The sequence below is a fragment of the Lepisma saccharinum genome, chromosome 1 (genome assembly GCF_977018435.1).
Source record: "Lepisma saccharinum chromosome 1, izLepSacc3.1, whole genome shotgun sequence".
NCBI classification, from domain to species: Eukaryota; Metazoa; Arthropoda; class Insecta; order Zygentoma; family Lepismatidae; genus Lepisma; species Lepisma saccharinum.
The window spans coordinates 168,607,355-168,621,968 of record NC_139229.1 but is presented as its reverse complement, the minus strand read 5'-3'; the positions used below and the strand labels follow the sequence as shown (position 1 = coordinate 168,621,968).

At 37.3% G+C, this 14,614-nt stretch overlaps 1 protein-coding gene across 1 annotated transcript in view; it reads left to right on the top strand.

The window, feature by feature from the left end:
* The window catches only part of LOC145987014 (uncharacterized), a 39,077-nt gene that overhangs the window by 6,785 nt on the left and 17,678 nt on the right, over positions 1 to 14,614 (top strand). The window contains exons 5-7 of the mRNA XM_083121478.1: positions 6,726 to 6,773; positions 7,492 to 7,563; positions 12,173 to 12,379. Of these exons, the coding sequence (XP_082977604.1) occupies positions 6,726 to 6,773; positions 7,492 to 7,563; positions 12,173 to 12,379 (327 nt within the window). The remainder of the gene's footprint in view (positions 1 to 6,725; positions 6,774 to 7,491; positions 7,564 to 12,172; positions 12,380 to 14,614) is intronic.

The following is a 14,614-nucleotide window of genomic DNA, read 5'->3' as shown; positions in this document are numbered from 1 at the left end:
ACCTGCAATGTCAATTAAAGGCTGTACACTTATGGATATGGAACTTTTTACAAGTTGAACAGTGATTTGCGACTAAAGTGTTAAAAATATGCTTTATGTAGTAACTAGGGCTAATTTCCACTTAACCTTTTGACGCCCAAGCCCTTTTTCAATAGTAAGCCTCGGTTGCCCAAGCCGATTTTGAGCAAAATGCAGAGTTTCAATTAAATGAGTGTAGTTCGGAAGCTAATTGCACTAGAGAGATGAGTGATATACCGTTGTACGCGCAATAAACCAGAGATTCAGACTATATGAAATTTTTGCAAATTCGGCGTATATGTGGCGGGGGGGGAGGGGGCTAACTCTCAAAACGACCTGGACTCAGCGTCTCGATCGAGACGCTTGGGCACCTAAAAGTTAAAGCTTATCACAGAATTATATGTGGGGGAAGGGGGTAGGATACATTGTCTTCAGCCTGTAAATTGTAACAATTCAAAATACTTAAAAATTTAATAAATTATCATTTTCTGGGGAAAGAAACTTGAGATAGCAAATTATTATACTGAAATGAAGTACACGCTTACCTGTGAAACTGTTGGAATTACATGATAGAAATCTACCAGCTTTGGTTGGGAATAGTCCTAGTTTCACATACTTCCAATGTATTACAAGTTCCATGTCTTCCCACAACGATGTTAGAAAAATAATGAAAAATATGAAATTTGTAGTTTCCATAACATTGACACACTATGGAAGTGTTGCAGGACATTTCTCTGGACCAAGATTCTCAGATTTGGGGAAAGTATTAGTCTATGTTGGTGTCACTTTCGGATCCTAATACTCGGCCTTCTAAAATTAAATTAAATTCTACATAGTTTTTCGGAATTAATTCTATGAAGTATTGTGTGGCATTTTTTTTTAACTTGGAAAAGTGTTTACAGATATCAGTGGTTAAATTTTAAGTAATACATCACCATTGGCTCAGACTTAATTTTAAATTTCTTCACCCCGGTCCCTTGAGAAACGTAAAATTAAGGTGTAAACAGAGTTGGGGTAAGTGAAAACACTACAGAATTATCTGGAAATTTGATATATCTAAGAAAATGTTTTTACATAAAAAGCAGGAACTCTGTTATAGTTGTTAAACTGATAGGATGTGTTAGATAAGTACACTGCCCTCCAGAAATTAAGCAACAACAAGAAAATGCGAGATAAAAGAGAAAACAGTTGGAGAAAAGAGAAGAAGAGTGGTGGGCACGCTGAAAGAAAGCAACGAATGCGTTAGGGAAAACAGGTGAGTCATAAATTGCGATCATCGTGCCCTCGCACGGATTTCTGGCGTACCAGGTATTGGAGTCGAAGACGCGCGTTCACGGAAGAGGTGTGTGTCTCTATCTGGAGAGTGCAGAGGTGAATCAAGTGTGCGGAAAGGGTCGAATATGGCAACCAGGCATCATTTGGCTGATGCGTGGCGTGCCATCGGTAGACTAGAAGCAGGGCAGCGTCAGGACGAAGTGGCCAGATGGCTCAATGTCGATCGTTCAGTTGTCAGTAGGTTATGGAACAAGTTCCAGAGAACGCAAAATGCATCGCGGAGTTTCAGTGGAGGTCGACCGCGTGTGACATCGGTCAGGGATGACCGATATATCCGTTTGACAAGTCGGCGTAACAGGTCCGCAACAGCTACCCAAGTGCGTGCAGCGGCTATTGCTGCCACAGGACGGCCTATGTCAACGAGTACAGTATGCAGACGGCTACGCGAGGGTGGGTTGTATGCCAGGAGACCAGTGTTGTGTATACCACTCACCCAGCGTCAGAAGACAGCCCGCTTACGTTGGGCACGAGAACATGTGAACTGGACACTGGACCAGTGGCAGTCCGTTCTCTTCACTGATGAGTCCAGATTCTCACTGGACAGTGATTCGCGACGCCGATTGGTCTGGAGAGAGGCAGGAACTCGTTTCCATCCCTCCAATATTGTTGAAAGGGACAGATATGGTGGTGGAGGTGTGCTTGTATGGGGTGGCATTTCTATTGGTGGACGTACTGACCTCTATATCCTCCCACGTGGCACCATGACAGGTCAGCGCTATAGGGATGAGGTCCTTGCACGTTATGTGGAACTATTCGCACGAGAACGAGGTCCGGGCTTCATTCTGCAGGACGATAATGCCCGTCCCCATAGGGCAGGACTAGTCGATCGGTTCTTGGACGAACACCATATTCAACGCATGGTGTGGCCATCCCGTTCCCCGGACCCTAACCCCATTGAACACATGTGGGATGCTCTGGGGAGACGTCTCGCTGGTCTTGTGCCCCCTCCACAAACACTCCAAGACCTTCAACTGTCTCTCTCCCAACAATGGACTCTCATACCCAATGAGTTGGTGGACAACCTTATTGGCAGCATGCGGCGGCGTTGTGAGGCGTGCATTGCTGCGCGCGGTGATCATATCCCTTATTAGTGTCAGATAATGGTCACTTTCCGTCTCCAACGTTTACCACCTGTGATGCTCCATGCGTACATTTCATTTCTTTTGCCCACGAGTGTACCTTGTTTTGTGTTTCTTCTGTTCTGTAAGGCGTGGGACACTTGTTTCTTTCGTTACAAATAAAATATGTACACCCTCCGGCCTTGTTGTTGATTCTATTGGATGATCACCATTTGTTGCTTAATTTATGGAGAGCAGTGTATTATAACTTGTACCAATAAAGCTGCAGGTCTACTTATAATAGCGCATTTTGTTTATCAGTTCTTGAGGTCTGAACCAATGCAAATTCTAATCAATGCTTATGACTAGGGCCCAGGACTTGGTTATAACATATTTTTTATTTGGCATCAGATCGTGTACTGGGACGAGATCTTTACATATCTGATGAAAATCATCTGAAGTAGACCAACTTGATAAAGCATATTTTTACATATTTTACCAATTTTGCTTCTTTACAAATTTCTTCAATTTTCTCGTAATAAGACATATTTCTGTATTATGTAAATGACTCTACTTGTTCAACCAGCTCATGACAAACATTCAATTTTTCTTTTCCTCTTGTATTGACTCTCATTTCTTTAGTCTTGTTCACATTAATAGTGAGTCCTGCTATCTTTGCTTCTTCCTGTAGTCTTTTTAGTTTCTCCTTCATGTCGCCAAGTCTTTGATATAATGAGCAGATGTCGTCCGCAAAATCTAGATCTTCTAGTCTATCTTTGAGTCCCCATTGTATTCCTCTTTTCCTGCAACCCATCGTTTTCTTCATAACTGCATCTAGTACTAGCAGAAATATTGTCGGAGATAGAATGCAGCCCTGTCTCACTCCATTTGTAACATCTATGTATTCTGTAAGCTGCCCTTCATGTAGGATTTTGCACCTAAAACCTTCGTACATATCTTTCATTAGGTTTAATACCTTCGTTGGAATGCCATATTCTGCTAGTGTCTGTCACATGACTCTTCTATTTAGTGAGTCAAAAGCCTTTTCAAAATCGATGAACGTAAGATATAAGGTGGCTTGCCATTCATTGTTTTGTTCCAGAATTATTCTTAGAGTATTTATTAAATCGACACAACTACGTTGTCTGCGGAAACCAGCTTGTTCTTTCCTCAATCTTGATTCTACAACATCCTTCACTCTATTTAAGATTATTCTCGATAGTATCTTGCTTGGTATACTTAGCAAAGTAATTCCCCTCCAGTTTTTACAGTTAGTTGTATCTCCCTTTTTTGGCAGCTTTACTATTAAACCTTCTCTCCATTCTAATGGAACTTTTTCTTCATTCCATATTTTCTCTAACATAGGTTGTAAGAGATCAATGGAAGTTTCCACATTAGCTTTAATTAGTTCCGGATTTATGTTATCCATTCCAGGAGCCTTGCCATTCTTCATTTGCTTTATTGCTAGCCTAACTTCTGCTCTAGTTGGGGGCCCTAATTTAATTTTGGTATCTTTTCTATTTCCTTCTGTTCTTGTTCGATTACAGGTTTCTTCTTCTCTTTTCCCATCTCTATTCAATATGTCTGAAAAATATTCTCTCCATCTTTCCATTTGTTGTTCTTGGGTTAGCAATAGATTACCATTTCTGTCTCTCACCGGTTTACTCTTCCTGAATGTTTTTCTGGATAATTTCTTAGTTATGTCATACAACTGTTTTAAGTCACCTCTCTTTTCTGCCTCTTCTGCATTTTGTGCTAAGTCCTCTACCCATTTCCTCTTATCTCTCCTCACACATTTCTTCACCTTTTTATCTATTTCCGAGTACTCTGTTTGGACTGCTGCTTTCTGTAGTCTTGTTCTGCTTTGGTTTATTTTTTGTTTTGCTTCTTTCCTATTTCTTATTACTTCCCAAGTGTCTTCAGACATCCAGTCTTTTTGTAGTTGATTTCTAATTCCAAGTACCTTCTCTCCAGTTTCTAAGTAGATTTTCTTCACATTTTCCCAATTTGTTTCAATATCTGGTTCATGCTGTGTACTTTCCGAGAGAGCTTGTAATCTATTATTTATTTCTAATTTAAATTCCTTTTGTTTTTCTTTCTCTGTCAATCTTTGAACATTAATTTTCTTTTTTCTTCCTTCGAACTTCTTGGATGTTGACATTATTTTTAACTTAAATTTGGCTACCACAAGATGATGGTCGCTGGCTACATCTGCTCCTCTTTTATTTCTTACATCCATTAGCGATCTCCTAAACTTCCTGCTTATTGTTATATGGTCTATTTGGTTTTCTGTAATGCTATCTGGTGAAACCCAAGTAATTTTGTGACAGTTTTTATGAGGGAAGATTGTTCCTCCATTGTTCCTTATGCCAACACTTCAGTATTATAGAAATATACGGTGGGTCACATAATTATTCGGACAGATAAGATTTCTGAATATTTACTGACGTAGTCGTGATATAATACGATGATAAATGTTTAATATTTATTTAACAAACAAAACACAATATGAGCACACTGTTAATTATCTTCAATTATGTTTAATATAATATATTAGTAAAATATTTTCATTAAACAAAACAAACATTGTTTGTGGGTTAAACAAAATTATTCGGACACATGGAAGGAGAGACAGGAAAACACGCTTGAAAAGCAACGAACAGAAATGTCAGTATCTGGTAGGCATCCCTTTCAATTTTAATACCTCGGATAAACGATTTGGCATACTTTCTACCAATTTTCTGGTGTACACTGGCGATATGTTGGCCCATTCATGTTGAAGTCTCTCCTTGAGGTCTGCCTTCGAGGTTATAGGTGTTTTCCTCACTTCTTTTTCCAACTTACACCAGAGGTGCTCAATGACGTTCAAGTCTGGAGACTGCGGTGGAGGATGGTGCACTTTTGGGCAGTTGTACAATAACCATTCTTGTACTACGCGGGAAGTGTGCTTCGGGTCATTATCTTGATAAAACATAAAGTTACAAAGAATGCCCATCATTTCAGCACTAGTCTTTAGATTTGACTTCAGAATGTCAAGGTAAAGGTACCTGTCCATTGTCTGTTCGATGAAAGCCAATTTACCAACACCTTGGGCCGACATGCAGCCCCAAACCATTACGTGACCACCCCCGTGCTTCACTGTTGCTTGCAAATTTTTCCCTCGGAGCTCCTCATTTGGTTTACGCCACACTGTTACCCTCCCATCTGACTCACAAATATTGAATTTACTCTCGTCAGTGAAAATTACCCGATTCCACCATGTCTGATCCTTTCCTAAGTGTTCCTTTGCGAACACCAGTCTTTTTGTCCTGTTTGGCTTACTTACAAATGGCTTTCTCCTGGCTACACGGCCATGATAGTTTGCCCTTCTGAGCACTCTTCGTATAGTTTCAGGATGACTATGCTTTCCACACTCCTCAGCTATCTCAGCACACACCAATGGAGCACTCATCTTTGTTTTTTTTTTAATTTTCCTCAAGATTACTGTCTCTTCTCTGGGGGAAAAAATTCTTGGTCTCCCTGTATGACCATGGGACTCGATCCTGTCTTCATCTTTAAATCGCTTAATAATATCTGCAACTGTACTTTTTTCATTTTCAACATTGAGGCAATTGTACGGTAAGTTTTACCCTTAGCGTGGTGCCATATCACTAACTGACGTTGTTCAAATGAACTTTCCTTTCCTCTTCGACCTATTTCTGCATAGAAAATGTTCTTATATCACAACTTTGTTAAACAAAACGCGATCGTAATTGCTACAGAAACCTACAGGAAACCAGAGTTAATATATATGAACAGAGTATGAATCAATTCGTAAATCGAAATTGTCACTGTATCGCAAATTTACGTTAACATTTACTATGTGTCCAAATAATTTTGTGGCACTATTTTTGCAACGGTAGGGATTCATCCTTCGTTATATTGTTGCTGATGTTCGTTTTTTAACCTTTTATCGACCAACATGACATTTTTTAAACGAAAATCAACTTCAACGCTGTACACAGATTTCACTCCCTTCCCGCTCATAAACGTTAGAAATTTACTGTGTGTCTGAATAATTATGTGACTCACTGTATACTTAACATGAAGAACATGAAATATTAAAATAAGAGTATTACTAGATGGTCAACTAATCCTGACTGAGCTTTGCTAATTTACATATTTCTTCTGTGCATTTGTGGGTGTAACATACATGTAGTGTTTGCAGAATGGGCTTAGTTTAGTGTTTTTTCCTGCATTTAATGCTAAACCTGGCCTTGCCTTGAATTACAAGAATTCATGAATAATTTTTGTTTTTATTTTTTCCTCTTCCAGTATGCAAAACAGCTTGTGTATGACCTGATAGCAGAGAAAGAAATGCAGGTAAATATTCACTTCAGCACTATTTATTTCGCCTTGTAATGCCTGATGAAAAAGGTATGACTTCTGTTAAAAGTTTTATGTATTGCTTGATTTACCAGCTAGGAATTTTACAGATTATAGAAGTTCGTCACCTATTTTTTTAGTCATTTTTTGTGCACTGCTTGCCTTTGGCATTTTTATGAAACATACTTATGATGTGACATTAAGAATGTATTTTAATGTTATTGAAAGAGCATAAAAAATCACTTGTATAGTAGATCCAGGCCTATTTGTCAATAAATGGATTAGTTCATATTGTTGAAAGGTGTGCCTGGAGGACGTGTATTTTGGGTGCTATGCAGTTATTCTTGTAGGGTAGTTGAAGTACACTTATTTTCACATCCAGATTGTTATAATTTGAATAGGTATAAAGGTTACTTGTATGCTAAGGAAATTTGTGGTTAAATTGTTGCTCTGAAGAATGTAGCTTTATTGCTTAATACTTGTATCATGTGCTATTTTTAAGAATGATGAATAACATGCTTGCTTTGTCTATTTGGTTAGCTGCATAAGTAGGAGCAACTTGCATAATTTTTTAAAAAAATTAGGGTGTTGTCCCCAAGTGTGTTACGTAGTGGGAACTGTAGTTATGGTTCCCAACTATCCCTTCTCCAATACCTGCATTGGATGTTGGGAGCATGGTTTGCTTTTGTCCTTTGATAGTTTCGTTTCTCATCAGGCCTTTACCCGTGGTCAACGTGGGCCAAACCAAGGATTCAGTGAATACGGAGGTGGTCCTGATTCAGCAGAGGTAGGGGTTATAAGTATTGTTCAGTAATTGCAGCCGTTTCATGTTTTACATTGTTTCTCGGTAATGCAAATCTCCTTACATGCCAGAGTTTCCCACAAGTTTTCTGATGCTGAAGGAAGTTTGTTTTTGTTTTGAAAATTGATTTCCTTCCCATTGAAATTGTGTATTAGCATGTTCAGGCATCTGAAGGAGTGTTGTCTGTGGTGCAGTTTAATGTTCTGGCATTCATTTTGTGCAACACTCCATTCTGCATGTTTATATTCTCTAATTGTATAATTTATTTATTATCTAAGGAAACCCGTGCATGTACATTCAGAAGTTTTTGACTTAGGATTATTATGTGACTATTGATAGGTGCGTGCATGAAGTTAAGGATGCAATGCAACATTCAATTGATTGCCCGTAAACCCTGACAGAGGTTTTTTTTACATATGTATGTATAGCATGTAGAGATGACCAAACACAAAATTTTGTGATAATTTTCTATCCCGAAATTTGATATTTTCATATTCAGATTATACAATTATCTGAAATAGCTGAATGTATTGATTCTCTGGACAGTTTGTTATTTATCTGTTTTGGGGCTCCTCGCATATTGTCATATTAATTCTACTGTATAGATTCTCTCAAAGTCCTCTTCTAATCTATCTGTTTATTCATTTTATGGATTCTCAGCAGATTTTTTAAATGTTTACCTTTTTTTTTAAACTAAAACAGATCTATATCTACATTACTAAGGTCAGTGTAAATGCAGTTTTCCACCGTAACAAAAATGTAAAAGGGTTACAGTTAAGAATGTAACATTGTTTGATGTCCTGATCCTTTACATGGTAATTATTTTCTTAATTCCAGACCATTCTTCCCAGAATAACTTGCTGAACTTGAAAAAGTAAATAGCCATTTGCAGACACAGGTTATCTCAATACTTTGATATCAGGATATCTGATATCCAGATAGCTGTATTATCCAAATTATCTGTTGCATCCGAAATGGATATCAGATATTTTGAAATCTGGATTTTCTATAAACAAGAATCCTCTTGGATAATTTCTTAAGCTCAACAATTTTCAAATACAGTAGATTCTTGATCATATATTTTTAAATCACCTAGAAAACCTTCAAAACTTTTGAGGAAATCAACCTATGGGCGTAACAGCCAAGTCCGGATATATTGAAAATATACCCAGATGCCTGGAAACTTAAAAATCCAGTTGTTTTTGTTTTTTTTGGCCAAGATTAAGAAATGGAAAGAAATTTGCACTTTTGAAATGCCACCAAAAGATCTGCAAGTCTAAAATTGTCTAAATTACCTGTAGAAACCCAGGAATTTAGTTTTGTCAAAATAAGTAGGAAACCCTGTTAAGACCTTAACATATGGAAGGTTTTGTTGTATTGACACCATTAGGGAGTAAGGGGAATGTAAAATGGAGAATCCATGTGAATATTTATTGAATGCAACAAATAAGCTATTTCACAACTTCCTCCTTTTTACTTGTTATATTAGTGATATCAGTTTATTTTAAGAAATAGTGTAAGATGTTTTATTTTAAGTGGAATGCTACTTTGCATAAAAGTAACCCTTCCCTCAACATGAAAATACAGTAAATACATGCATGTCATAACTGCAGTTTTATTAGTTCCCATTTTCATTTTGGACTTTTTTTTTGTCAGTCACATGGTCCGAGTGCAATAGTTCATTTAGAATGTGATTGTGAGATGTATGTTTGTACACACACACACTTAACATGCTGTATATGTAAACACGTTAACGGTGAATAAAAGTTGAATGTACGTAAGAGTAGTTTTGTCATTTTGCATTGTTTTATGTATTCATATGGAGCTGCCTCTGGGGCAGTTCTGATCTGAGTATGCGAGTGCCCTCCGTAAATTTCATCTTAATCATTCATTCTCGTTATTCTAGTTAGCCAAAGTTGCTTAAAAGCAATGCTAAACATGGCAGGAATGCACCTTGTACCCTTTGAACTCTCCAATAATAAACGTTTGGGTGTATTCTCACATTGTGTTTGTCAAAAACAAATGTGTGTCCCCAGAATGTTTTCGTGTATGTGCACATCTCGATGTACATCTGTGAGTTTACTCCTGAAGAACTGAAAGAGGCTCATTCATACCAGAGATTGGGATACCATGGTAGCTTGGGTACCAATTAGCCTGAGCATAAGTGGACTTCAAAGTAGGACTCCTGAAGGTGTTATGTCCCTAAAGTAAGCAATATTTCATAATGATACCTTTAAAATGGAGAAATCATGCCATCTTTGTCTTTGAAAGACATGCACCATTTAAAATATTTTGTTTGTATTTTTTTTAAATTTTACAAACAAATCTCAATGATTTGCAATTACAGTGGAAGACTGATTTTTCCAGATTTTAAATTTCTCCACATTGTTTTACTTTCAAGGTCCCAAAAAAAGGTGACATTTTAAAAAAACTTCCTTATATATTACATGTTCCTACATGCTAAGTTCTTTAGTGTGTCCCCTGAAAAACACAAGGTTGCCCTGTAGTAGGATAGCAATTTGTACTTGTACATGTAAGATTTTTTTTTTTCATTTAAAGATTAAGATTACTATTTTCAGATTTACATGTTTGTCTTGTTAGCAGTAGCATGTTAAAATGTGATATACAGTGGAACCTCAATTTTTAAGTTTTTCAAGGGACCAAGCTGGGAAATCAAAATGCAGGAAAATGTAAAATCAAGGAAAGTTTTAAAACATTTTGTTATGTTGGGGAGTTTGAAACCGGAAACGTAAAATTGGGGTTCCACTATATATATATATACACATTGGAACTTTGAATTTATGTTCCCAGATTTTACATTTTCATGCATTATACATTCAACCTTGATGGTCCCAACATGCAAAATGTTATATAATTTTTCTGCATTTCAAGTTTTTCCACCCTGGTCCCCTGAAAAATGTAAAATCGATGTTCCACTCTATTAGGTATTGCTATTCTTCCAAATAATATGTGGTAGAGTACTCTACCAGATTATTATATTTTCTTGTTATGCAATTTTTAAATGTCAACTAATGCATACCCATGCCAAACAAAGTGCTTATGTGCAGAAAGATTTTTTTTTTACTATAACATGTCTGCTATTTGCTCTGGTGATGGACAACAAACAACCAGTTTCATCAAAACTTTAAAAATTATTATTATAGTGGTGTTTTGCTGGGCTTTTGTGTGTAGAGCACTTAAAATAGGTGGTGTAGCATTTCATTTGTCATAGTCTATTGATAGCACATTTTCTAATTAGTTCTTTTTTTGAGGTGAAATGTTTGGATCTCCTACAAAGTTCGTTCACAAAGGTCTGTTACTAACATTCCACTGACTGCTTCTGTAGTGCATTTCAAAACACAGGCATCATTGGCATCTTGTAACACTGCATGATCTGTAGGAGACTGGACCACTGCTTTCATGCCACTGATCTGAAACTCATCATATCTCCCGAGTGCATTGTAATCCGAAACAAACTCTTTTAACAGCACTGGAATTGCCCATCAGCATTATTTCTCTGCCTTGTGACTGTAGTTGGGCAAAAAGAGAAAAAGAGGGGCTTACAGAAACCCAAATCGGCCACAAATAACCACCTATGGATCAAAAGAACCACTCATACTAAACTCCTTTTATATATATTTATACAGCACCATACTTACGTGTGTATAATGCGCACCCTGCTTTTGGATAGGGACCCTGCTTTTGGATAGGGAAAAGCAACAATTATCCCATATATAATGCGCAGTACAATTCAGGTTCAAGAATGGCTTCCTTAGTTTTAGGTTGTAAATCTGTTGCTATACCGATGAAGAGCAATGGACATCATACCTATTCAAGGAGTCACCTGTTTCTATGTGGACCAAGATTAGAATATACTCTTGTGCATACAATGAGCCGCCAACTCATGCTCCCCCCCTCTCCCTCCACTGTGTTTAGCACCCCAAGACTCACTTCTGGAACCACATTGTTTATTGGGTAGTAGAAGAAAGAAAGATCAAAATTATGTTATGGATTTGCAATGGTCAGGAAGTTATTTTCTATTTGTCATCCAATAAATACCATTGTGATACACATCCTGCATGATGCGAGGTGCGTGCACAAAATCCGCCAAAATTGCACCGCTTTTCTCGGTGTTACAAAACATGGTCGTTACAATGTGAAAAATCATGGGAAATGGCCAGACTTGAATGGTTTTTAAAATTATAATTAATTGCTCAAGAAACCAAACCTGGTAATTTGTATTTGCACCTGTTAATATATACATGTTATATGCAGTGACATAGTGAAAACATGTGTAATTCCATGGGGCTGTCCAAATTCACAGTTTTTGGGCGCAAACATTTTGGAAATAAGTGCGCATTATACATGAGTAAATATGGTAAATAAATTTCCTTTTTTACCCTACCCCTTGCCCCTTTCATCATCCCTTAATATTTGGATTGTGGAAAGGGAATAACTAAAAAAAAAAGCATTCAGTAACAATTGGCTATTCCCTAACTAGTTTGCCCCACCTTACCCATAAATGAACATGCTTTGTTAAATAACATGAAAAGATGTTATCTGTATTAATAATGTGTTGCTTTTGTGTGATAAGGTTCCTGTCCCACGGGCAGTGGTGGGTGTTGTCATTGGAAAGGGTGGTGACATGATTAAGAAGATACAGACTGAGACAGGAGCGTGGGTGCAGTTCCAGCAAGATTGTGACAATGGCCCTGGGGACAGGAGGTGTCTCTTAACAGGGCAGCCAGACCAAATAGAACAGGCTAGGAGACGGATTGAAGACCTCATCGACAGTGTGTTGGTAAGCAGTTACACACCTCCTGTAACCATTGCGAATGAAAGCAGATGGTCTTCATTCTTGGGAGGGCAACAGTAGTGTCGGGGAGACCTTATTGTGTGTGCCACAAATTCAGAATTCGCATGACAAAAAAGAAAAGGAAATAAAGTGAGACATGCTTGTTGCCTCGGATGACACGATGGCTTCGAAATTTTGCTTCATGCCCAAAAGTCAGTGGAATGTTTCAGAGCTTTTTCATTTTGTTTCGGTATTGTCATCTGGAATCCAGAATGTCTGCCAATGATTATGGGAATGTGGTGAGGCAATCCCTGAAATTTGATGTGGACGTACCTGGGGGAAGGGGGTAAACTTTTAGTTTGCCACATTACCAGTTTCTTTTAGTCTTTCTCCCTCCTTGCACAAAGATGGTTGTCTTCAACTCCACAGTTTAAGTGGTGCTGATATTTCAGTCTGAAATGTGTAGCCAGAAACAAAGTGAAGAATGGATTTTGGATCATGCTTCTGGTAAAGTGCTTCTGAGAATGGAAGGTAAGACAGTGGCTACTACTTCATTCCTGTAAGCGTGCAAAACTGTTTTTGATCATTATCTTATAGTGTTAAAGCTAGAATTAGCACTATAGTTATATTCTCCTATAACAACATATGTTAAGTAATAGACAATTACTAAAGCAAGCAAGCATGTCATTCGTTATTATTGAAATAGCACATGATAGAGAGGTCGTAAAATATCATATAAATGCTTATTCTGAAGATCCAGGTAATGGAATAGTGGCATAAGTCTGTGATATTATATATAATAAACTCTAGTTATAGAAACTGAAGCTCTAGTAGTGTGTGGGCGCATGCACATGCATGTGTATGGCACAGAGGGGTGCGATATAATATGTTGGGAGTAAATTGAGTAAATAGATATACACATTATGATGTATCTTAGTATACATGTTATAGATTTTTTTTTTTAGTCCTTAAGTTAAAATAATGTAGGCTACTAATGTACCTGTGATTTATATCTAGTAAATAATTTTGCAGTGAAATACAGTGTTGAAGCAAAAGTAATCACATGGTAAATACATCATTACCACTATGTGATTATTTGATCAGCTTGGTTGTATTAAAGACTTCTTGAAACTGATGCATGCCAGCTTTCAGTATTAAAATAATAATTTATTAACTTAAGGAGATTACAATTGAAGCAAACTGTATAAATCAGGGATTTTTGTTTTCTTCATTATTGTTGTAACAATTACAAAGTTTTTCTGTTGTGTGCTGTACCACAAAGCTGTTTTTTTAACAATGGTTGCAAAAGTAGAGCTTTATCATTAATATACCGGTTGAAAATATAAAATGAAACAATTTTAAAAAAGTATGCACTAAACTGATTTCCTCTTTTTTATCTTTATACATGTGAAAAATGTGATTTAGGCAAGAATGCCTAACCTGTGAAAGCCTCTTGGTAAAAAATGAGTAATGATGTATGCAGTTCTAGCTTTCTTAAGAGATAATGTGACATAAGATCATGATTGCAACATTGTCTTTATTGCAATAAATGCATTTGCACAAACATTGAACACAACTTTTAAATTATCTTGGAAAAAATTCAGGTGGGCATTGTTTGTTGTATATGTATTTCTTCACAACCTTCTTAGGCCTTGGAGAGAAGCGGTGTGGAAGGACTAATTTCTTCATCTCCAGATCATAAAGATATGCCCAAATTTCATAAGGTCACCAGATCAGGAGAGAACTTTTCATGATTGGCTACAAGCTCGTCCAACAGATTAGAGCAGATATTCACTCTTATCCACTTTATTTTGGGTGTCGACTGGTACCAACTTTGCAAACACTTTACAATCTTCTGTCACCTTCTGCATCTCATTGAGACCACAGTCCAGTTGTGCACAAAGCTCTAGAATTCACATGACACTTATCTTCTCCCCTGGCTTATTCATGGCTTCCATTATCCTTCTGTTAATGTTTGTACAAAAACATCCTCTGCACCTTGTGAGATGCTGTACTAAACTTGTCTAGTCTGGTGTGCACTGTAATACTGGGTAAATTACAAGAGTGCTATTCGGAAATCAAACTTCCCGAGAGGCATGAAATAAGGAAAACATATATTTGTTATACATGAAAGTTGCACATGTGAACTATTTTACAACATAATTGCCATCTAAATTCATCAGGCATTTGTCAGTGAACGCACTTTCTTCTGTATACCCTCGTTGCCACCAGGGAATCTGC